At 51.4% G+C, this 25079-nt stretch overlaps 1 protein-coding gene across 4 annotated transcripts in view; it reads left to right on the top strand.

The window, feature by feature from the left end:
* Positions 1 to 957: 957 nt before the first annotated feature.
* LOC116973055 (inositol-trisphosphate 3-kinase B-like) overlaps positions 958 to 25079 on the top strand; it is a 29156-nt gene continuing 5034 nt past the window's right edge. Inside the window, exons 1-3 of one of the 4 annotated variants that reach the window (XM_033020702.1) lie at positions 958 to 2158; positions 2239 to 3099; positions 3277 to 3696. In XM_033020702.1, the coding sequence (XP_032876593.1) occupies positions 2740 to 3099; positions 3277 to 3696 (780 nt within the window). In that variant the 5' untranslated portion in view covers positions 958 to 2158; positions 2239 to 2739. Of the gene's footprint in view, positions 3100 to 3276; positions 3697 to 25079 lie in introns of all 4 variants that reach the window. The other 3 variants (XM_033020704.1, XM_033020701.1, XM_033020703.1) reach the window with 3 other exon arrangements.

Raw genomic sequence — 25079 nt, 5'->3', positions numbered from 1 at the left:
CCACTTTAAACAAGTTAATCCAACTCGGAAGGTAAACACAGCGGATCCTGGAAGTGTTGAGGAAAGCTGCTAGGTCAGTGTAATCATTTGTCAGTTTGCGGTTTCAGGGGCTGGAGGAAGATGGAAGCACATAGGAGGAGGTTTGTGCAGGGATGTCAGTAGAGCCCCTGTCAGGCCGAATGGTCTTTGGACACCAGAAAGAAGCAGAGGTTCAGGTCTTCTGGCCTGCTGTCCTGTACAGTGGCGCAGCTGGTCATGCCACTGCCTCAACCCCCCCGCCTCCCCCCCTCCCAATCACAGTGACAACAGTGACGAAATTGACTCTCCCTTCAAATCAAATTGAAATCAAACGTTTTCAAAATTAAACAAGTTTGTGTGCAATTGTGCTATGTAGGTGTGTATGTGTAGGAATGTGTGTGTGTGAGTGCATGCATGTGTAGGGATGTGTGAGTGTGCAGGAATGTGTGTGGGAGTGTGCAAGAGTGTGTGTGGGAATGTACGTAGGATTGTGTGTGTGTGGGAGTGTGGAAGTGAGCATGTGTGTGAATGTGTGTAAGAGTGTGTGGTGTGTGTAAGAGTGTATGTGTATGTAGGAGAGTGTGTAAGAATATATGTGTGTAAGCGAGATCGTGTGCTTGTGTGTAGGAATGTGTGTGGGAGAGTGTGGGATGTGTTTGTCTTGTGTATGGGAGGGAATATGTGTGTTTGGGAATGAGTGTGTGTATCTGTGTTGTGTGCGTGGGAGTGAGCGTGTAGCGATGTATGAGTGTGATGGGGAAGGCGTGCGCTATGTGGGTTTTGCTCTGTGTGTGTGGGGGGGAATGTGTGTTTGGCTTGTGTGCGTGGGAGTGAGTGAGTGAGTGAGTGAGTGAGTGAGTGAGTGAGTGAGTGAGTGAGTGCGTGCGTGTATGTGTGTGAAGATGTGTGTGCGTTGCTGAGTGTGTATGGGAGGGAGTGTGTGGTGTGTTGTGTGTGGGAGGGAATGTGAGTGGAAACAGTCGCTCTGCATCACACACACTGACTTCTCAGCCAAGTCACTTCCTTCCTGCTCCAAGACACTCAAGTTTCAGCTGAGAACTACCAGTCAGAGAGCAGAGAGAGAGAGAGAGAGAGAGAGAGAGGGATCGGCGGAGTCAGGGTGAGCAGTGCAGAGAGAGGAGTCCGGGGAGAGGAGAGAGGAGTCCGGGGAGAGGAGAGAGGAGCCCGGTGAGGCAGCGACGCCGGCCAGCTCAGGTCCCAGTGCTCCGGAGGCTGGCGGTCTGTGGGATGTGAGCAAGGATCGGCGCTGTCTCTGTCTCCGACTCCGGCTGCCGATCGGGAGCGGGGACCTCCCCACCCACCGGGAACTCGCTCTGGGCAACGGGGGTAAGTGTGCAGAGAGAGACTGCTCGCTGCTCACACGGAGACAGACACACACAGAGCCACGCACTCAGGCAGGGACAGAGGGACGCACACCTAAAGAGGTAAATACACAAGGAGACACACATTCTGACTCGGGCAGAGAGAGACACACACAGACAGACAGACAGACAGACAGACACACTCAGATAGAGAAAGAGAGACAGGCACTCAGACAAACACATGCAGAAACAAACATACACCTAGACTAGAGACTCAGAGACACACACAGACACAGATAGACACAAATAAAGACACATATAGAAACATACACAAATAAACGTTCAGACACACATACAGACACATACAGAGAGAGAAATAGAGTCACACATTCAGACACAGAGACACACAGAGACCCTCACTCGAACACAAATAGATAGGGAGACAGACCCACAGACTACACATAGAAACATACAGATACATAGAGATAAATACACAGACAACGAAACACACAGACACACATAAGCAAATACACACACAAACAAGCAAGTTGGCCTTCAAGCACACAAACAGACACAGCAAGACAGACAAACACACACACAGGCAAACACTCAGACAGATAGGCACAGGAACACACACACACACACACCAGCGTAAACAGAGACAGTCCTCCACCGCTGCATCACGTAGCCTCAACCCAGCAGTGGGTCTGCTCGATGTTGGCAGCTCCTCGCTCTCACCACACAGCCCTGGCGGGCGGGCACTGAGCTGGCAGCGGCACACGGAAACCACGACGACACCGGGAACATTCCAGGCCGGAGTCAGAGACCGGGAGTAACCGAGGCTGGTCAGAGACCGGGAGTAACCAAGGTCGGAGACTGGGAGTGACCGAGGTCGGAGGTCAGAGACTGGGAGTAACCAAGGTCAGAGACTGGGAGTGACCGAGGTCGGAGGTCAGAGACCGGGAGTGTCGGAGGTCGGAGGCGAAGACTGCTCGAGATAAGTCAGAGACTGGGAGTGACCGTGGTCGAAGGTCGGAGACCGAGAGTGTCTGAGGTCGGAGCTTGGAGACTGAGAGTGTCGGAGGCCGGAGGTCAGAGGCCAGGAGTGACTGAGGTTGGAGGTCGGAAACTGGGACAGTCTGAGTGTGTGGGGGGGAGAGGGCCGGATGCTGCTGGGACCCCACTTCCCTGGACTTGCCCGAAGTTGGGGGCCACTGTAGGAGAGAGAGAGAGATTGGCACCAGCCTCCCTCCCGGCGCCCCTTGACCCCGTCCACCCTGGGGCAGCCGGGCCTGGCCAGGGGGCCGACCATGAGGATGCAGCATTTGTAGGAGTGTCCGGCCGTAGCCGAGAGCTGCCCCGTCCCCCCCTCACATCCGGCCCATCGTCCCCGGAGGCCATGGCTGCCTGCACACTGGGCAGTCCGGCTACGGCCGAGGGTCATCCTCCCGCGAGGCACACGTCCTGCTGCCAACTGTGGCTGGGCTGCCCGGCTCGAACAAGCGGCTCCAGGGTGGAGCCGGGGATGGAGGAGGCAATGTCGGCGGTGTCACTGAATGAGATGGAGCCCCTGGCCTTGGAGGAACAGCCAGTGTTGGAGACGGATCCACTGGCCTTGGACGCAGGGCCAGTGTTGGAGGCGGGGCCACTGGCATTGGAGGTGGGGCCACTGGCCTTGGACGCAGAGCCAGTGTTGGAGGCGGATCCACTGGCCTTGGACGCAGAGCCAGTGTTGGAGGCGGGGCCACTGGCATTGGAGGTGGGGCCACTGGCCTTGGACGCAGAGCCAGTGTTGGAGGCGGATCCACTGGCCTTGGACGCAGAGCCAGTGTTGGAGGCGGATCCACTGGCCTTGGACGCAGAGCCAGTGTTGGAGGCGGGGCCACTGGCATTGGAGGTGGGGCCAGTGTTGGAGGCGGATCCGCTGGCATTGGAGGTGGGGCCACTGTCATTGGAGGAGTCACTGGCCTTGGAGGCAGGACCACTGGCGTTGGAGTCGGAGCCAGTGTTGGAGGAGGTGGATCCAGTGGCATTGGAGGTGGACCTTGATGCAGTGGGGAGCGGCAGTAGGATGGCCAGTGGTGATCCGGAATGGCTGCGGGGATCCCTGTTGGAGCCGGTGATGCCGGGGATCCCACGTGTGGTGGTGACGGAGCACGGGGGCGGTGGTTGCCCGGAGTTTGGGGAGGAGGGGACTGCCAGCCCCCGCAGACTGTCCTCGTCCTCGGCCTCCTCGGCCGGCTGCTCCTCGTCCTGGGACGAGTCGTCGGAGGAGGTGTCCAGTGACCCCGAGGCTGCCGGTCGGCACGGCAACGACCTGCTGCAGGCCGAGGAACAGGGCGCCCGGCCCCGCGTGGTGAGTGCCGACGACGGGGGTACATACACCCCACGCGACTGCACCCACACACTGTGCCGTAACACTCCGCGGCAACTGTACCCACACACCGTGCTGTAACACCCTGCAGCAACTGTACCCACACACTGTGCCGTAACACCCTGGGGTGACTGTACCCACACACTGTGCCAAGACATTGTTCGGTGACTGCACCATGACATCCTGGGGGCAACTGTACCATCAGACTGTAACGTTCCACCCCGCAGCGACTGTACCCACACACTGGACCGTAACACCCGGTGGCGACTGCACCATGACACTGTAGCATCATAGCCCTCGGCAACAGGCAAACTTAATGCCCCGCCACAACTGTACCGCCACACACCGCAGCCACTACACCGTAACACCCCACGGTGAATGTACATAACATTGTACTGCAACGCTATATCGTAATGATGGACCGTAACACCCCCGCAGTGACTGTACGGTAACACCCTGGGATGACAATGCCATTACACACGACCATAACAGTGTACCGTGACAAACCTCTATGACTGTACCGTAACACTGTACCGTAACACCCTGCAGCGACCAGACCAAAAGATCATACGTCTTTTACATGTTGTTATAGTAACTGGAGGCATAGACGTTAGAGTCTGTCGAAAAGTCTTTTGAAAATCCTTGGAGCACAGGAGGCTGGTGGGGTGATCTTATAGAGGTGTGTAAAGTCATGAGAGCAACAGATAAGGTGAATACACAGAGTCTTTTACCCAGAGTAGTGGAATCAAGAACCAGGTGACATAGATATATGGTGAGAAGGGAAAGATTTAATAGGGACCTGAGGGGCAAATTTTTCACTAACAGCTTTGTTGGTATATGGAATAACCTGCCAGAGGAGGTAGTTGAGGCAGATACTCTAGCAACCTTTTGACAGACATTTGGATAGGTACACGGATAGGAAATGTTTACAGTGATATGGGCCGAACGCGGGCAAACGGGACTAGCTTAGATGGGGCACCTTGGTCGGCGTGGACGAATTGGGCTGAAGGGCCTGTTTCCCCTGTGTATGTCTGTAGAGTGGTACAGTCATACAGCATGAAACAGGCCCTTCAGCCCAGGTTGTCCATGCCACCATGATGCCCCAACCACGCTCATTGTATCCTTCTACAGCTTCCTCTGGCAGCTCATTCCAGATACGGGCTACTCTCTGAGTGAAAAAGTTGTCCCTGAGTTCCCTCTCTCCCCTCTCGCCTGAAGCCTACGTCCTCTAGTTTTGGAACCCGCCACCCAGGGACAGGGCAAAGAGCACGTCAAGGGCAGGTTTGCCATGGTGATACACTGTTTGTGAAGCTATCTGGTTGGCAAGTTGATAAAGGCAGTTTAGAGTTTAGAGATCCAGCGTGGAAACAGGCCCTTCGGCCCACTGAGTCCACGCTGTCCAGCAATCACCCATTCACACTAGTTCGATGATATTCCATTTTCTCATCCACTCCCTACATATTTGGGAATTTAACAGGGCCCAATTAACCTGCAAACTCGCACGTCTTTGGGATGTAGGAGGGAACCGGAGCACCCGGAGGAAACCCATGCGGTCACAGGGAGAACATGCAAACTCCACACAAACAGCACGTGGTCAGGATCAAAACAGGGTCTCTAGTGCTGTGAGATAGCGGCTCTACCCGCTGCACCGCTGTGCCGTTAATAACAAAACAAAGGGTTATGTCAAAGCTGTGAGAGGCTGATCATGGCTACCCCTTGTTTGCTTAAAGTGCGCTAGGAGATGGGGCTGCACTTGTGAAGATTAAAGACCGTGGTCAGGTTTCCCTGTGTTGCAGCATCTTGAAGCGTCATTGTGGCTTCTTGCACAAGCCACTCCACACTGCTCCACTTGTTGCAAACTCTTGCAGTTCAAGTCATAGAGCCATTAACCACGGAAAAAGGCCCTTCAGCCAAATGGACTCATGCCGGTCAATTTGCAAAATGGGAAGAAGTTTGTTTTCAATTACTTTCCCTACCACAAACAATAAAACCCCCAAGATCACGTGAAAAATAAAACTTCAGAGACTCATAGGGTCACACGGCAGGGAAATAGGCCCTTCGGCCCAACTTGTCCATGCCAACCAAGATGCCCCATCTAAGCTAGTCCTCAGCTGCCTACATTTGGCCAAGATCCATCTAAACCTTTCCTATCCATGTACCTGTCCAAATGTCTTTCAAAGGTCGTTGTACTGCCTGCCTCAACTACCTGCTCTGGCACCTCATTCCATACACCCACCATCCTCTGTGAAAAAGTTACTCCTCAGGGTCCTATTAAATCTTTCCCCTCTCAGCGTATGTCCTCTGGTTCTTGATTCCCCAACTCTGCGTAGAAGGTGCATGAACCCTGTCTGTTCCTCTCACAAACGTGTACATCTCTATAAGATCGCCCCTCAGCCTCCTGCGCTCCAAGGTATAAAGTCCCAGCCTGCCCTACCACTCCTCGTAGCTCAGATGCTAGAGTCCTGGCAACGTAAAAATGTCATGCATCATGGAAACGGGCCCTTCCGCCCAACTTGCACACACACTGACCAAAATGTCCCATCTACACCAGTCTCACCTGCTCACGGTTGGCCCATATCCCTCTAAATATCCTATCCATGTAGCTGTCCAAATGTTTCTTAAATGGTGCAATAGCACCTGCCTCAACTACCTTCTCCGCCAGTTTGTGGTGTACTGTACACCCACCACCCTTTGTGTTAAAAAGGTACCCCTCAGTCAGGTTCCTATTAAATCTTTCCCCCTCCACCTTAAACCCATGTTCTCTGGTTCTTGAATTCCCTACCCTGGGAAAAAGACTGTACCTTCACCCTATCCATGATCTTATACACCTCTGTAAGATCACCTCTCAGGCTCTAAGGAATAAAGTCCCGGCCTGCCCAACCTCTCCCCAGAGCTCAGGCCCTCGAGTCCTGGCGACACTCTCGTTAAACATGTCCTCTCTGAAAGAGAGTAGAGAGTGTATGTGTCCCTTTAAATAGTCGAGCTTCACCAGAAAGCGAATAAAACAGCTTGTGTGAGTAACTAAGACAGTGGTATCCGGCCTATGAGGCTGAAAGTCTCACTTCAGGCGCATGCTGTGTTTTTGCACTCATGTTGACCTTATTTGGGTGAGTTTAGTGCTGAGAATAAAAGGTGTTTGGCCACAAGAACATTCTTCCTAATTACTGGCTGAAGCAGTGTTAACTGGTAACTGTACACCAGCGGCTGATTATATTGAGGGTCCAGGTTGTAGATTGTTTCAATTATATTTCTAAATAAGCAGCTTGACATTTAAATTGTGAAAGGTTCCAGGTTAAAGTTAATTTCAGGTTAACTTCTAAATAGCTCCATTTTGGATTGCAATCTCTCATTCACTGATTCCCACCAGATCTCTGATCCTACCCTTCTCATGAAGTTGCCCTGACTTGAAGCTGTTCTCCCTCTGAAGAGTAAAGGGAGTCAAAACTCTGCAGAGGCAGTTAGTAGAACATAGATCACTGCAGCCACAAAGTGCTGCAGACACTGCAGTAACTCAGTGGGTAAGGCAGCATCTCTGGAGAACGTGGGGCGGGACAGTGACACAGCGGTAGAGCTGCTGCCTCAAGGTGCCAGAGACCTGGGTTCCATCCTGACCTCGGGTGCTGTCTGAACGGAGTTTGCACGTTCTCCTTGTGACCGCGTGGGTTTTCCCCAGGTGCTCTGATTTTCTCTCACACTCCAAAGACATGCAGGTTTGTAGGCTAATTGGCCTCTGTAAACTCTCCCTAGTGTGTAGGGTAGTGCTAGTGTACTGGTGATTGCTGGTCGGTGCGGACTCGGCAGGCCAAAGGGCCTGTTTCCACGCTGTGTCTCTAAACTAAATGAAACTAAGCTGAACTAAACTAAACATGTATAGAATACATTTTGCGTTGGAAATCTTCTTGAGACTGATTCAGCAGGTCAGTCCTGACTCTTACAATCAGTTTCAAGAACGGTCCTAACCCGAAACGTCACCTATCTATGTTCTCCAGAGATGCTGCCTGATCCGCTGAGCTACTGCAGCACATTGTGTCTTTTTTTGTAAACCAGCATCTGCAGTTCTTTGTTTCTACATAGAACAGTACAGTACAGGAACAGGCCCTTCAGCCCACAATGACCATGCTGAACATGATGCCAAGCTAAACGAATCTCCTGTGCCAGTGCGTGATCCATATCCCTCCATTCCTTGCATATCTATGTGCCTATCTAAAAACATCTTAAACCTGCCGATGGTATCTGCCGCCTCCACCACCCCTGGCAGCAAGTTCCAGGCAACTCCTCACCTGCCTCAATGTAAAGGCTGTCCTTTAAACTTTGCCCCTTCCCACCACAAGCTATGGCCTCTAGTCTTTAACATATAAACACACTTGGACAGGACAAAAGGGCGGCACAATGGCGTACAGGTAGAGTTGCTGCCTTACACTGCCAGAGACCCGGGTTCAATCCTGACCAGGGGTGCTGTCTGCATGGACTTTGTACGTTATCCCTGTGGGTTTTGTCCAGGTGCTCCGGTTTCCTCCTACATACCAAAGATGTGCAAGTTTGTCGGCTATTTGGCTTCGGTCAAAATAAATTGTATAATTGTCTCTAGTGTGTAAGATAGTGCTAGTGTGTGGGGTGATCGCTGATCGACGCAGACTCAGTGGGCCGAAGGGCCTGTTTCCGTGCTGCATGTCTAAATTGTAAAGTGTAAACGTACATGGATAGGAAAGGTTCAGAGAGATATGGGCCAATTGCGGGCAGATGGGATTTGCATAGATGGGGCATCTTGGTGACCACGGACGAGTTGGGCTGAAGGGCCTGTTTCCGTGCTCTTTGACTATGACATTTCCACCCTGGCGAAATAGGTTCTGCTCCTCGTAATGTTTTATACTTCTATTCGGTCACCCCTCAGCCTGTGGTACCCTCGAGCCAAGTATCTGAAACAAAAGCAAGGAATTCTGAAAACCCTCAGCAACCCAAGCAGCATCAATGGAGAGAGAGAAAAACAGAGAACGTTTCAGGTTGAAACCCTGTCCTCAGAATTGGGAGAAAATTCTGACTTGATACGTTAGCTGATTCTCCCTCCCTGCAGATGTTGCCTGACCTGCCAGGTTTTCCCAGAGTTCTGTTTTCAAGTTTGTGTCATCAAAATCACTTGGCAAAACACAAAGTGCTGGAGGACCTCGGTGGGTCAGCAGCATCTGGGGAGCGAATGGCTATTTGGGTCTTCAGATGCTGCCTGACCCACTGCTGCTGATCTCATCCATGTTACGCTCCAGATTCCAGCATCGGCAGAGATCTCTCTCCCCCTCTCTATCCCCCCTCTCTCTCTCCCCAATTCTCTCTTCCCACCCCCCCCCCCACTCTCTCTCCCCACTCTCTCTCCCCCCTCTCTCCCTCCCCCTACCCCTCTCTCTCCTCCTCCCCCTCTCTCTCCTCCTCCCCCTCTCTCCCTCCCCCTCTCTGTGGGCCTCACACTCTCTCTTTCTCTCGATCGCTCACTCTCTTGCTCTCTCTCTCGTTCTCCCTGTCCTTCTCTCATTCTCTCCCCTCACTCTCACACTCTCTCTCTCTCATACACACATATATATACACTCACATACACAATATCACACACACACACACACACACGTGCATGCACACATACACTCACGTACACACACACGTATACGTACACTCACATGCATGCACACGTACACTCACGCACACATACACACATAGAAACATAGAAATTAGGTGCAGGAGTAGGCCATTCGGCCCTTCGAGCCACACGTACGCACACACGTACACACACAGACTACACAAACATGCACACACATGTACACACACATACACGCACACGTACACATATACACACACGTACACACTCACACGTTGAAACACACGTACGTACACACACACACGTACACACACACGTACGCACACACACGTACGCACACACACGTACACACACACGTACACATATCCACACACACGTACACATATACACACACACGTACGCACACACACACGTACACACACGAATGCACACACACGTACACACACGCACACACACACATACACGTACGCACACACGCACAAGCACACATGCACACACACACGTACACACACACACGCACACACACACACACACGTACACAGAGACACACACACACACACGCACACACACGTACACACAAACATACACACACAGACACACACGTACACACACTGGATTGGCATGGACATGTTGGGCTGAAGGGCCTGTACCTGTGATGTGTGGCCCTGTCACGCTCTGAGACAGGGCCCACTGTTGCAAGTTGCCTTGTTGAGCAGCTACTGCTGTCAAAATTGTTTTCTTTTGAAAAGGCAACTCTTTAATAATGTGGTTTTGACAGGAAAGGCAAGGTGAGGCTTTCTGCCAGCTCCACCAGAGAGTGCGCTGGTCGGTACATCCGGTGACACAGATAGCTGTCGGCGGGCGGTGGGATCACCCCAGGCCGGGCCAGGGGTGTGGAGGAGAGGGAGCGATCAGACTGGGCAGTCAACGCAGGAAACATGCTGCACACAGGCAACACGGGGGAGACAGTCACTGTACCCCTCTACCCCCCTCCTCCACAACCTCCTCTCGCACCCTCCTCTCCCCCCCCCCCCCTCAACCTCCCTCCTCTCCCCCTCAACCCCCCTCCTCTCCCCAACCTCCTCTAGCCCCCTCCTCTTTGAGATATGGGACGAAACCGGAGCACCCGGAGAAAACCCCCACGGTCACAGGGAGAACGTGCAAACTCCACATTAAGATAGCACCCGAGCTCAGGATCGAACCCAGGTCTTTGGAGCTGTGAGGCAGCGGCTGAGCAACCATTGGAGAGATCCGGCACTCCTGGTTTTATTTGGGATTTGCAGCGGAGATGTTGGGAAGAGCAGGTACTGGCTGATTGTCACTGGCAGGAATGTCGGGGAGCTCCCAAACAGAAACATCCCAGGCGCACAGCTGGCTGTGTTATTCCCCACGCACACCTCGGCCACAGAGCTGCCGGAAGCTTCTTCTCCCAGCCCCTGGAATGTTCTATTTTGGGCGCTGGATCTCAGCTGGAAGCGGCAGCTCTGTGTTGTACAGTGCACTCGATGCTGCAGGAGGCTGAGGGGTGATCTTATAGAGGAGTGGAAAATCATCAGGGGAGATGCACAGAGTAGGGGAATCAGGAACCACAGCGTGTACAGTGTAGGTTTAAGGTGAGAGGGGAAAGATTGAATAAGAATGTATCAGAGGCGGCACAGCGGTGGAGTTGCTGCCTCACAGCGCCAGAGACCGGGTTTCAATCCTGACTACGGGTGCTGTCTGTATGGAGCTTGTATGTTCTCCCTGTGACTGCGTGGGTTTCCTCTGGGTGCTCCGCTTGCTCCCTCACTCCAAAGACGTGCAGGTTTGTAGGTTAATTGGTTTCTGCAAAATTGTAAATTGTCCTAGTGTGTAGGATAGTGCTAGTGTACAGGGATCGCTGGTCGGCGAGGACTCGATGGGCCAAAGCACCAGTTTCCACGCTGTATTTCTAAAGTCTCAAATAAAGTCTAACCTGATGGTGGTGGGTATGCTGTACGAGCTGCCAGAGAAAGTAGTTGAGGCAGGTTTAAAAGACACTTGTACATGTACATGGATGGGAAATGGTGTGTAGGGATATGGGCCAAACAGGAGTAGGTTGGACTAATGTGGATGGGGCATTTTGATCGGCATGGACTAGTTGGGCCAAAGGGCCTGTTTCCGCGTGGTATGACTCTATGAAACAAGACATGGTGAGGACTGAGACTGGGAACAAGGGTCAACATCTTCCATTAACTCTTAAGGTTGCGTCCCAAGCCACAGGGTACCCCATGAATGAATTAGAGGGCATTAGCTGCAAGGTGACTGCACTGGAGGGGGAGAAGCAGAGGCAATTGGAAGGGGTTTGAGAGACAACAGCCACAATTGGGGTATTGTGTGCAGTTCTGATCGCCCCATTCCAGGAAGGATGTGGAGGCTTTGGAGAAGATACAGAGGAGGTTTACCAGAACGCTGCCTGGATTAGAGTGTGTGAGCTACAATGAGAGGTTGGACAAACTTGGATTGTTTTTACTGGGACACCAGAGGATGGGGTGTGAGCTTGGCTGAAGGACCTGAAGGACCTGTTTCCGTGATGTATGATTCTGTGATGCAGAGCGCACTGATGCATGGAACTTGCAAACCCTGTTGTTATTGGGAGCATTGGTAAATGTGCAAAATGCAAAATGTCTTGCTGCAGTGCCTGCCTGCCTCCAGCCAGAGATGAGCACTCATTTCCATGAGTAAACACACCTGTGGCCGACAGCCACAAACAAAATGTTTGTTAGTTCTGCGGTGCCCGCCCAAAAATACTCGACCTCCAAGATTCGGTGCGGGCAGGAGAGTCACCAGAGGGATCGTCACAGTGACGTTGGTGGGGAAACACGATAAACATTGGCCAGGGCAATGGGAGCCTCAGTCACAGAGTCACACAGCACGGAAACAGGCCCTTCAGCCCAACTTGCCCATGCTGACCCGGATGTCCCATCTGCACATATCACACCTGCCTGCATTTGGCCCATATCCCTCACGTCTAAGCTTTTCCAAGTATAGTTTAGTTTATTGTCTCATGTATCGAGGTACAGTGAAAAGTGCCTGTTATCCAGTCAGCGAATAGACTGCAATTTTTAAAAATATCAAAATATACTTTATTCGAGAAATAAATATATACAATACATAATCCTTACAAAATTCCATCTGACATTCTCGGAGGCTATACATACATTCAATACTGTTTACACAATTTTATCCCCCACCCTTGCCACTCATGTGGCCCACTGGCGTGGAATCCCTTCCCTTATTTTGAGGGGCGTCCCCACCACACCCTGCCCCCCCATGTCCAGCAGTGGAAGGACCCTAGACTGTGGTCCTCCCCCACCGAGCCTTGGCGTTGGCTGCACCAAGCTTCAGTGCGTCCCTCAGCACGTACTCCTGCAGTCTGCAGCGGGCCAGTCTGCAACATACCCAGATAGACATCTCGCTGCGCTGGGTGGTCACCAACGTTCGGGCAGACCAAAGAACCGAGTTGATGACCTTCCAGCAGCACTCGATATCAGTCTCTGAATGCGTCCCTGGGAACAGTCCGTAAATCACAGAGTCCTCTGTGACGGAGCTGTTCGGAATAAACCGTGACAGGGACCCTTGCTGACCTCTCCAGACTCTCTTTGCGAATCCACATTCTGCAAAGAGGTGGGCAACCGTCTCCTCTCCATAGCAGCCATCCCGAGGGCAGCGTGCGCTGGTAGTGAGGTTCCGACGGTGCAGGAAAGATCTGACTGGGAAGGCTCCCCTCACCGCCAGCCAAGCCAGGTCTTGGTGCTTGTTGGTGAGTTCTGGCGATGAGGCATTTCACCGGACAAGCTGAGCAGTCTGATCTGGGAACCACGCCACAGGATCCATGGAGTCATTTCCATACAGTGCCTGCAGGATGTTCCGTGCAGACCACTGCCCGATGGACTTGTGGTCAAAGGTGTCCGTCCGGAAGAACCTTTCCACGATCGACAGATGGCGCGGCAATGTCCAGCTGACTGGCACATTGCGTGGCATCTGCGCCAGGCCCATTCTTCGCAACACCGGGAACAGGTAGAACCTCAGCAGGTAGTGACACTTGGTGCCCACGTGCCTTGGTCCTTCATGCTCACTCGCAGGGTATTGCAGTTACCCTGTCCTCCCGCTCCATTTGCTGCCGCCATTCTGATTGGATGAGGTGTTAAGTTGGTTACTCAACCAGCATGGATCCAGCAACTGACGGACTCCTGGTCACCGACGTCACCTCTAATTTCGATCCTCGTCCTCGACTAATAAGAACAGATACTACACTCGATCTTAGCCAAAAGGCTGATTATACATGATTAAATCAAATTGTCCACCGTGTACAGATACAAGATAAAGGAGATAACGTTTAGTACAAGATGAAGTCCAGTAAAGTCCCATTAAAGATAGTCCAAGGGTCTCCAATGAGGTAGATGGATGGTCAGAACTGCTCTCTGGTTGTTGGTAGGATGGTTCAGTTGCCTGATAACAGCCGGAAAAAAACTGTCCCTGAATCTGGAGGTGTGCGTTTTCACACTGTACCTCTTGCCTGATGGGAGAGGGGAGAAGAGGGAGTGGCCGGGGTGAGACTCATCCTTGATTATGCTGCTGGCCTTGCCGGGGTAGCGTGAAGTGTAGATGGAGTCAAAGTCTGGTGATGCGTGTTTCCAAGGTTATGCACCTTTTTCTCAACAGGGAGGGAGGAACGACCAGAGGGAGGTCTTTGATTATGTAGAAACAAACTGCAGATGCTGGTTAATACACAAAATACACAAAGTGCAGGAGTAACTCAACAGGTCAGGCAGTATCTCTGAAGAAGGGTCCCAACCTGAAACGTCACCTATCCATGTTCTCCAGAAATGCTGCCTGACATGCTTTCCTGTGTAGTGTAGATGGAGTCGATGGTGGGGAGTCTGGTCTGTGTGATGGACTGCGCTACATCCACAACTCTGCAATTTCTTGCGGTCTTGGGCAGAGCTGTTCCTAAACCAAGCTGTGGTGCAACCGACAGTATGTTTCCCTTTGTACACACTGATACACACACACACACACACTGATACACTACGCACACACTGAAACACCACACACACATTTACATATCGACTATATGTGCTCTCCCTTATCAATGGCCTCTACATATCCTTACAGGCCCTAATTGAGACACAGGTTCCTCTCTGTGTACTGAAGATAGTGATAATTACAACAGTCAGGTCAGCCCCTATTTGCATCAGCACAGACCCGGTCAATTTGCAAAATGGGAAGACGTTTGTTTTCAATTACTTTCCCTACCATGAACAATAAAAACGCCCAGGGTTAAAGACCAAGTGAAAAATAAGACTCCAAAGACTCATTGTCAGATAGCACGTTTTGCCGGTATCCCTCCAACCCCTTCCTACCCATGTAACTGTCTAAATGTTCTTTAAATGTGGTTATAGTTCCTGCCTCAACTACCTCCTCCGGCAGCTCGTTCCATACTCCTACTACCATTTATGTGAAAAAGTTTCCCCTCAGGTTGCTATTAAATCTTTCCCCTCTCACCTTATTCTTGATTCCCCCATTCTGGGTAAAGGACTGTGCATTCACCCTATCTATTCCCCTCATGATTTTATACACCTCTATAAGATCACCCCTCAGCCTCCTCCCCAATAGCTCAGCCCCTCTCTGCAGTTTTTCCAGTTTATTGTTAAACATTCCTACTGCGCTGATTGTTCACCAGTCTGTTGGCTGTCGGAAACACTGTGCTGGGTGCAGTGGTGTTATTGCCACAGTGGCTGCTCTTCAGAGATGCACAGAGTTGTTGGGTCACCAGATGGATAACATAGAACAGTGCTGCACAGGATCAGGCCCTTTGGCCCACATTGACCTTGCTCAACATGATGCCAACTTAAACTAATCTCCTCTGCCTGCACGTGATCCATATCCCTCCATTCGCTGCATATCATGCGTATCTGTAAAAGCCTCTTAAACTGCACTATCGCATCTGCAGCCTCCACTAACACCTCTGGCAGCATGTTCCAGGCACCCACCATTCTTGCCCCACACATTTTTAAACTCTGCCCCTCTCACACAAAAGTGATGCCCTCTTGTGTGAGATATCTTCATCCTTGGAAAAAGATTCCGACTGTCTACCCTATCTATGCCTCTCATAATTTTATATACTTCTATAAAATCTTCCCTCAACCTCTGGTGTTCTAGAGAAAACAATCCAAGTCTGTCCAGCCTCTCCCTGTAGCTGAATCCCCCTAATTCAGGCAGCATTCTGGCAAACCGCCTCTGCACCCTTTCCAAAGCTTTCACTTCTTTCCTGTAATGGGACAACCAGAACTGCACATATACTACAAATGGCCAAAGTCATACGAAGCTGCATCATGGATGTTGGGTGAACAAGAGTTTGTTGGACAACCTCTCTCAGTAGCATTGAGCGCAGACCCAGTTTGTCTCACCAACACTCAGTCAGGTCAGTTACAAATTCAACCGAAACATCACAGTTTCGCACACTGTCGGGTTGCATCACAGCTCTGCCCAAGACCACAAGAAACTGCAGAGAGTTGTGGATGTAGCCCAGTCCAGACTCCCCACCATCGACTCCATCTACACTTCACGCTGCCTCGGGAAAGCAGCCGACATAATCAATGACTTGTCCCACCCCGGTCATTCCCTCTTCTCCCTGCTCCCGTCCAGCTAACCAAAGAGAGAAACAAGGAACTGCAGATGCTGGTTTACAGAAATAGACACAAAGTACTGGAGTTATTCAGCGTGTCAAGCAGCATCTCTGGAGAACACGGATAGGTGCTTTGTGCCCTTTTTTTTACTAGAAAGTTGCCTGAATTAGAGGGGATTAGCTACAGGCAGAGGTTGGAGTAACTCAGCGGGTCAGGCAGCATCTCTGGTGAAAGGAAATAGGTTATTTTCTGAGAGGGAATAAGCTGCCACCACTTCCGCACTCTGCGACGGCTCTTCCTGTTCACCCGAGAGTGTCCCTCCACTACTGCACACGGCCACGTGACCACTGTTTACACTGACACCGACGTGAGGAAGTCCCTCTCTTGAGTAATTCTGTTTACCACACGTCAGCTCTGAGTCACACAGCCTCTCTTGCTTTGAGGAAATTCTCCTCTCGACAGCAGGGCCTCCCTCGGCCACTAGCATCTAGTCAGAGGCCCTCCGCAGAGGCTTGGAGTGAAGGCTTTGGAGAGGGAGAGAAGAGGTTCACCAGAATGCTGACACAAGGAACCACAGCTGCTGGTGCACCAGAATAAGACACAAACTGCTGGAGGAACTCAGTGGGTCAGGCAGCATCTTGATTAGATTTGATTAGACACACAGATTAGATAGATTCATGATTGTTACGGGTGTCAGGGGTTATGGTGCAAAGGCAGGAGATTAGGGTTAAGAGGGAAAGATAGATCAGCCATGATTGAATGGCGGAGTGGATATGATGGGCCGAATGGCCGAATTCTGCTCCTATAACCTATGAACACTTCAGAGCATCTCTGGAGAACATGGATATGTGACGTTTCGGTTCAAGATCTGAGTTCAAGTCTGAAGAAGTATCCAACCAAAAACGTTGCCTATCCATGGGCACCAAATATGCCGTCTAACCCGCTGAGTTACTCCAGTGCTTTGTGTCCTTTTTTTACTAGAAAGTTGCCTGAATTAGAGGGGATTAGCTACAGGCAGAGGTTGGACAGACTTGGATTGTTTTCTCTGGAGTGTAGGAAGTTGAGGGGACCTGATAGAAATATATAATATTATGAGAGGCATAAATGGTGTAGACAATCAGAACCTTCCTCCCAGTGTGGAAATGTCAAAGATGGGTGAGAGGGCAAAGCCATGGGGTGAGAGGGCAATGGAGGAGGCCTAGGACAGAAAGGTCACAGTATGGGAAGGGGGAGGTGAAATGGTTAGCAACCGGGAGATCCAGCAGGCCTTGGCGGATGTGATGTATTATTTTTCCTAATCATGTATTGGCTTTCCGCTGACTGGTTAGCACGCAACAAAAGCTTTTCACTGTACCTCGGTACACGTGACAATAACCGAAACTGAACTGAAACTGGACCGAGCGTAAATGTTTGGCCAAATAATCGCCGAGCCTACGCTTGGTCTCGCCGATGTGCAGGAGCCCACATTAAGCATCCCGGATACAGTGCATGAGATTAGAGGAGGTGCACGTAGACCTCTGTCTCAGTCAGTCAGAGATGCTGCCTGACCCGCTGAGTTACTCCAGCACTCTGTGTATTTTACTTGTAAATCAGCAGTCAAAGAACATTTAGTTTAGTTTAATTTGTTATTGTCACATGGAAAGGTACAGTGAAAAGCTTTTGTTTGTGTGCTGTCCAGTCGGAGAAAATTCTATACATTATTATAATCAAGCCGTCCACAGATAAAGGATAAATGGTACATCATCTTGTGCAAAGATATAACAACGAAGTCCAAATAGAGACAGTTCAAATGTCTCCAATGAGGTAAATAGGTCAGGACTGCACTCTAGCTGAACAGAACAGAATAGGAACAGGCCCTTCGGCCCACAATGTCCGTGCCGAATATGAAGCTGTTAAACTAATCTAATCTGGCTGCACGTGATCCATATCCCTCCGACCCTTCCTGTGTTGACATCAGCGGAAGGATAACAACAGGGTCAGTGCTTCAGATCAGGGCCAGGAGAGGAAGAAATCGAGTTAGGTTTAGTTTGCTTTAGTTGATTATTATTGTCACGTGTACAGTGAAAAGTTTTTTATTCTGTGCCATCCAGCCAAAGAAAATACTTTGGTTACAATCAAGTTGTCCACAGTGCACACATATAGGATAATGAGTATAAGATTAAGTGCATGATAACGCCCGATTAAAGACAGTGTAAAGGTTGATGGGAGGTCAGGACCGCACTCAAACTGGAGAAAGAACGGTTTAGTTGCCAGGTAACAGCTGGGAAGAAACTGTTCCTGAATCTGGATATATTCTGTACATCTTGCCCGATGGGAGAGGGGAGAAGAGGGAGTGCCCGGGGTGAAGCTGGTTCTTGATTATGCTGCTGGCCTTGCCGAGGCAACTTGAAGTGTAGATGAAGTCCATTGAAGGGAGGTTGGTTTGCGTGATGGCCTAGGGCCTAGGCTACATCCACAACTAATGTAATTGATTGTGGTCTTGGATGGAGTTGTTCCCAAACCATGCTGTGATCCCGATAAAATGCTTTTTACAGCGCATCTGTAGAAGTTGGTGAGGTTTGTTGGGGACATGACAAACGTCCAAAGCTTTTTAAGGATGTAGAGGCGATGGTGTGCTTTCTTGACCAATGCTTCGATGTAGCTGGACAAACTGCTAGTCGTATGTAGATATTTATTCCTAAGAATTTGAAACATCTCAACTTTGGTGCCATTCGGTGTATGGCGGGGTATGCGTACTGCTTTGCTTCCTGAAGTGGTGCTGACATAGAGTGAGTGAGGGAGACGTTAATCTGCAGGTCAGGTGGGAGAGGGATGGAGAGAGAACGGATGCCCCATGATCAGGATCAACACAGACCAGGATTCTCACAGAATGTGGTTGCAAGTTCTAGTCCACATCTTATCACTGACGAGAAGGGAAACAGAAACCACAGAGGAATTCCTGCTTGGAGAGAATTCCATCGCCTTGGCATTCCTGGAATCCAGCTTTGGGATTGCAAGCGGCATGAGTTTAGTTTAGTTTAGTTTAGTTTAGAGATACAGTGCGAAATCAGGCCCTTCGGCCCACCGAGTCCGTACCAACCAGCAATCCCCATACACTAACACTATCCTACACACCAAGGACAATTTACAATTTTTACCGAAGCGAAGTTTACCGACAAACTGGCAAGTCTTTGGAGTGTCGGAAGAAAGCGGGGAACCCGGAGAAAACCCACGCAGTCACAGGGAGAACGTACAAACTCCGCACAGACAACACCCATAGTCATGATCAAACCCGGGTCTCAGGCGCTGCAAGGTAGCAACTCTACCGTCTCGCCACCGTGCCGCCCGCAGTTGGGGAGTGGGTCCCGGGAGAGGCGAATGACAAGGTGACCACTATTTACACTCACAGACCCAGGGGAGGGTTAAGGATACTCAGATGACTAAGAATGTGGTTGGCACTGCTGCCTCACAGGGCCAGAGACACGGGTTTGATCCTGACCTCGGGTGCTGTCTATGTGTGGAGTTTGCACGTTCTCCCTGTGACCGCGTGGGTTTTCTCCAGGTGCTCCGCTTTCCTCCCACGTCCCAAAGATGTGCGGGTTTGTATGTTAATTGGCCACTGTAAATTGTCCCTAGTGTGTAGGGAGTGGATGGGAAAGTGGGATAACATCCCCATTCCTGCAGTTAAACTTCCAGTCTAGGAATGATTAAGAGGTGGACCACGGCCCCACTCCCGGGGCCATCCCTCCTCCTTCCTCGGCAAGGCCAGCAGCATAAATCAAGGACAAGTCTCAGCCCCGCTCACTCCCTCTTCTCCCCTCTCCCATCAGGCAAGAGGTGCAGAAGTGTGAAAGTGTGAATGTCTCCAGATTCAGGGATAGCTTCTTCCCAGCTGTTAACAGTTGGGTTCAGTTTAGTTTATTGTCAAATGTACCGAGGTCCAGTGAAAAGCTTTTGTTGCGTGCTAACCAGTCAGCGGGAAGACAATACATGATTACAATCGAGCTATTAATAGTGTACAGATACAGGAGAAGAGAATTACGTTTAGGGAAAGCCAGCAAGTCTGATCAAAGATAGGCTGAGGATCACCAATGAGGTAGATAGTAGTTCAGGACTGCTCTCTGGTTGTTGGTAGGATGGTTCAATTGGCAGATAACAGCTGGTAAGAGACTGTCCCTGAATCCAAAGGTGTGCATTTTCATGCTTCCATACCTTCTGTCGAAATGGGAGAGGGGAGGAGAGGGGAGGAGAGGGAGTGGCCAGGGAGTGATTCGTCCTTGATTGTGCTGCTGGCCTTGCCGAGGCAGCATGAGGTATAAATGGAGTCAATGGAAGGGAGGTTGGTTTGTTTGATGATCTGGGCTGCGTCCACAATTCACTGCAATTTGTTGTGGTCTTGGATGGAGCTTTTCCTAAACCATGCTGTGATGCATCCCGATAAACTGCTTTCCTAAGGCGCATCTGTAGAAGTTGGTGAGAGTTGTTGAGGTTATCAGGCAACTGAACCATCCTACCAGCAACTAGAGAGCGGTCCTGAGCTACTATCTACCTCAATGGAGACCCTCTAATGTACTTTGATTGGACTTTACTGGATGTCATCTTGCACTAAACGCATTTACCGGATTTACGTATAAGCTAGACAAGCTTAAGCTTAGGGCCTCGAGATCTAGGGGGGCCTACTCACCTCGCTGCCTCACCAGACCCGTCGAACCTCGCTGCCCCACTGACCATCCGCGCACCAGGACCTCCTACTCTTTGCCCGCTGACCCTGGCCACTCCGCCGCCTTCCAGCAGCCCGCAGCCGTCGCCTTACCTGCAGCCTGGACTCAGCACCGGGCCTGAAGTTTCCACGCTGCAGACTCCCACTCCCCTGGGTTTGACTGCGCTGGGTCCTAGTGCTAGTCCACCAACCCTGGTAATCTCAGTGGCTATTCCACTGGGTCTTCCCCATTCCCCTCAAACCATGTGACCCCAGCTCTTCCCCACCCACACTACAGTCCTCATACCCCCCTACCCTCTGACCACCCACCACCCCTCCACCAGACATCGCCTTGGCCTCAGTCCACTCACCTGCCTTCCTCTGGCCCCAACCTCCATCCCTGCCATGTGTTCACCTGACCTCCCCCTCTCAGATACCGAACCGCTCTATGATCTTTGCTCAGCAGAGGCCTCACCCAGGGCCGGCCTTAGGAGGTGCGGGGCCCAATTGGGAACAATTTTGGTGAACCAAGGTCTGTAGATTCATAGAAATATAATTAATGTCTATTATAGACGTTATATCTTTATGGTAGATAGGAAAATAATCAAAATGTGTGCTTAACAAGTGCATGCGACTAAAAGTGTCACACTGTCACTGTCGGGTGGTCATGGTCCTCTAGTCGTGGGGGTGGGGGATTGGGAGTGGGGGGGCCTCACAAGTGAAATAGCTTAGGGCCTCTCTTCATCTAAATCCGGTCCTGACTAAACGCTATTCACATTATTCCTTTCATCCTGTATCTGTACACGGTGGGTGGATCGATTGTAATCATGTACAGTCTTTCTTCTGACTGGTTAGCACGCAACAAAAGGCTTTCACTGTACCTTGGTACACGTGACAATAAAATAAACTCAAACTTAAACCTCTCCCCACCCCCTGCGACCCCTTTCTAACGTAGAGTCCCGTGCCTGCAGCGTGGGCTGCGGTTCTCCCTGTCAGGCACTGCCCAACCCGCAGCGAGTTCCCAGCTTTGTGTGCTCTTGTTTGTGACTTGGCAGCCTTGTGTGATCCTGGGGGCCTGTCACTTGTTGCCTGGTCCCGGGACCTGTTCCATCTTGCCTGACCTTTAACGAGTTGCTTCCCCGCGCCCTCTTTGATGAGATTAAATCTCTCAGCAGCTCCAGTTTCAATGCACATTGCCAGCGGCTGCTCCTCCCCCTCACTCTCTCCCATGGAGGGTGCTGAGGCATGAGCCCTGCGCACTCTCACTCACCCCCACACTCACCCTCACACTGTTCCTCACCTCTCCCCCTCACTGTCTGCCAGGCAGGCTGCTGAGGTTTGAGCCCTGCACTCACACTCGCATTCAAACTGACCTGGACCCCTCCCAGCTACCCAAGGAAGGCTGCTGAGATATGAGCGTGTGCACTCACACTCACCCGCACACTCACCCGCAAACACCCCCACGCTGACTCTCACACTCACATTGACCCTCACACATCCTCACACTCACCCACATATACCCCACACACCCTCACAATCACCCTGGACCTGACGCTCGCCCTGACAATGACCCCTGACCCTCACAATGGCCCCTGAACCTCACCCTGACAATGACCCTGACCCTCACCCTAACCCCGGGGCTGACTGTGACCCTGCTCCTGGACCTGGAGAGGACCCACAATGACGCAACCACAGGCTGTCGTGCACACATACACACCAACACACTGACACATTCACACAGACACACCAAGGTCACAAAGACCCACAAGTGCCCACCATCTTCTTTTCGTGTCCATCTTGTTACAAATCGCTGTCATCGTCCAGCAAGCTTCCGGCGACAATCAGTGGGGGCCATCACTTGTCACAGTCGATGCTGGTGGTAGCAGAATTAGCTCAGGATACTTCCAGTTCCCAGCCCTGCGACGTGGACACTTCTGCTATGGGGCCAGGCCCACCATAGGACCATACCAGCAGAATGGAGGGATGTAGATCACGTTGCAAACAGAGATTAGTTTAATCTGGCATCAAGTTTGTGGGCCGAAGGGCCTGTTGCTGTGCTGTGCTGTACTGTTCTATGTTCTATAGACACTTGCCCAAACAGATATACACACTCTCACACAAACACACATGTACATTCTCTCTCTCTCTCTCTCCCTCTCTCATACACAGGCATACGAACAAACGCACACATCCTCACACAGACACACATGTACCATAGTCTCCCTCTCTCTTTTTAGCAAACTCCCCCGAATCCAGGCTGCTTGCAAGCAGGGTGAGAAGAGCGAGGAGAATGGGCAGCAAAGGGTTAATGGATCTTGTCAGCGCTGGGCTGTTGTTAAGGGGAACTGCGTAATAAGTGGGGGCTCCCACAGCAGGGAGACTGGGGCAGTGGAGCTCACGTGTGAGATAACCATGGGCTATTAAACTGCGCCCCCTCCCCCTCCCATCCGTACTCCCTCGCTCACCAACCCTGCTCCCCTCCCCGTCACCCAGCTGGCCCAAGTCTAGGGATAAAAATAACCCAAGCTCAGGAATTCCGGAGAGACAGAGCCAGGAATTACAGCAGGAAGTGCTGGACTGGGTCACAACCCAGCACTCTGACCCCAGACCTCACCCGTCCTGCTCCCCATCCTGACCCTTGACCCTCCTTGACCTCATCCTCCCTCTCATATCCACCCTCCCTATCCTTTTTCTCTTCCTCTCTGTCTCCCTCACCCCCCCCCCCTTCCCCCTCCATTACCTTCATTCTCCCTCCCTCGTCCTCAATCCTCTATCTCCTTCACCCTCCCTCATCCCTTTCCCTCCCTCTCCCTCAATCCTTTCCCTCTCTCTACCTCCTTCTCCTTCCCTCCCCCCCCCCCTCACCTCCTGCTCCCTCAATCCTTTGACAAAGAATCAGTCATACAGCATGGAAACAGGCTCTTTAGTCCAACCCGCCCATGCCGACCAAAATGCCCATCCACCAGTCCTGCTTGCCCCATATACCTCTAAACTTTTCCTATCCACGTACCTGTCCAAGGCTCCCTAATTGTCCTGTCTAAATCCTTCCCTATCCTAGACCCTGCTGAAAATTCTCATGGAAATGCCAGAGGAGGTAGTTGAGGCAGGTACCATATAAAATATGTACAAGGCACTTGGACATGGGATGGGAAAGGGTCAGAGGGACATGGGCCAAACAGGGGCAGGTGAGAGTAGTGTAGATGGGACATGTTGGTGGCCATGGACATGTTGGGCCGACGGCCTGTTTCCGTGCTGAGTCTGTGTCTCTGCTTCTCATGGTGTGTTCCAGATCACAGCGTGCACAGATTGCTTTCACTCCGTGCCTCAGGCCTAAAAACCCCTCCCTGCTGAATCAGTGTCACACCATTAAACTCTGTAGTTGTAGCGCCACATATTAAATCTCCCTCACCGTGCCCTCCTCCCCCGGGCAGGAGAGGCCACAGCCTCTCATCCTGCACTGCTCCTGTCCGTCACACCCTCTAACTGCCCGCCCGCCTGCCTGCCTGCTGGTTTGTGTGGGCAGAGAGTTGGGGGACTGGGTCACCGTGACCCACTCTCTACAGTCCAAACATCTCCCACTCAATGGGCCAAACACTTTCCCTCCCAGCTACCTGTCTCGTAAATCTCTGCATCGGAGTGCACCCTTTGTGCGTGTGTGTGTGTTTGAGTGAGTGAGTGTGGTGTGCAGAGTATGTTGGAGTGCGTACACTTGTGTGTGTGCGAATGTAGGCACATGCGTGTGTGATGTGTATGTATGGGTGAATGAAAGATACAGCAGGATTCAGGTCTTTCGGCCCGCGGGGTCCGTACCCAAATGCCCGTCGGATTCTTCCCCTCGCCAACACGCCAACAACCATTTAGCCTTCAATCCCCCACGTCTTCGGGATGTGGGAGGAAGCCGGAGGAAACCCACGCGGTCACAGGGAGAACGTGCAAACTCCACATAGACAGCAGTACCCGGAGTCAGGATCAAGCCCGGGCCTCTGGTGCTGTGAGGCCGCAGCTCTACAGTGGGCAGGTGGGCTTTGGCGAGTAATTGTGTGAGAGTCCGAGGGATTGTATATGTGGGCTTTGTGTGTGAGCGCACACATGAATATCTGTGAGTGTGTTTCGTTCAAAGACTCACACCACCCTGGCCACGTTCCCAACTCACTGCTACCATCGGGAAGAAGGTAGAGGAGTCTGAAAACTGTGAACACCAGGTTCAAGAACAGCTTCCTCCCAACAACCATCAGCCTTTTGCTAGAGGTAGGATGTCATTAAACAGGAGAGTGCAGAGAAGATAGACGGGGATGTTGCCAGGAGTCAAGGGAGAGGTTGGGCAGGCTAGGACTTTATTCCTTGGATTGCAGGAGGCTGAGGGGTGTACAAATTCATGAAGGGAACAGACAGGGTGAGCGCACAGAGTTTTGTAAAGAATACAAAATGCTGGAGTAACTCAGCAGGTCAGGCAGCATCT

The sequence above is a fragment of the Amblyraja radiata genome, chromosome 5 (genome assembly GCF_010909765.2).
Source record: "Amblyraja radiata isolate CabotCenter1 chromosome 5, sAmbRad1.1.pri, whole genome shotgun sequence".
NCBI classification, from domain to species: Eukaryota; Metazoa; Chordata; class Chondrichthyes; order Rajiformes; family Rajidae; genus Amblyraja; species Amblyraja radiata.
Note: the sequence above shows the minus strand (reverse complement) of the source record. Positions and strands in the feature narration are given on the sequence as shown.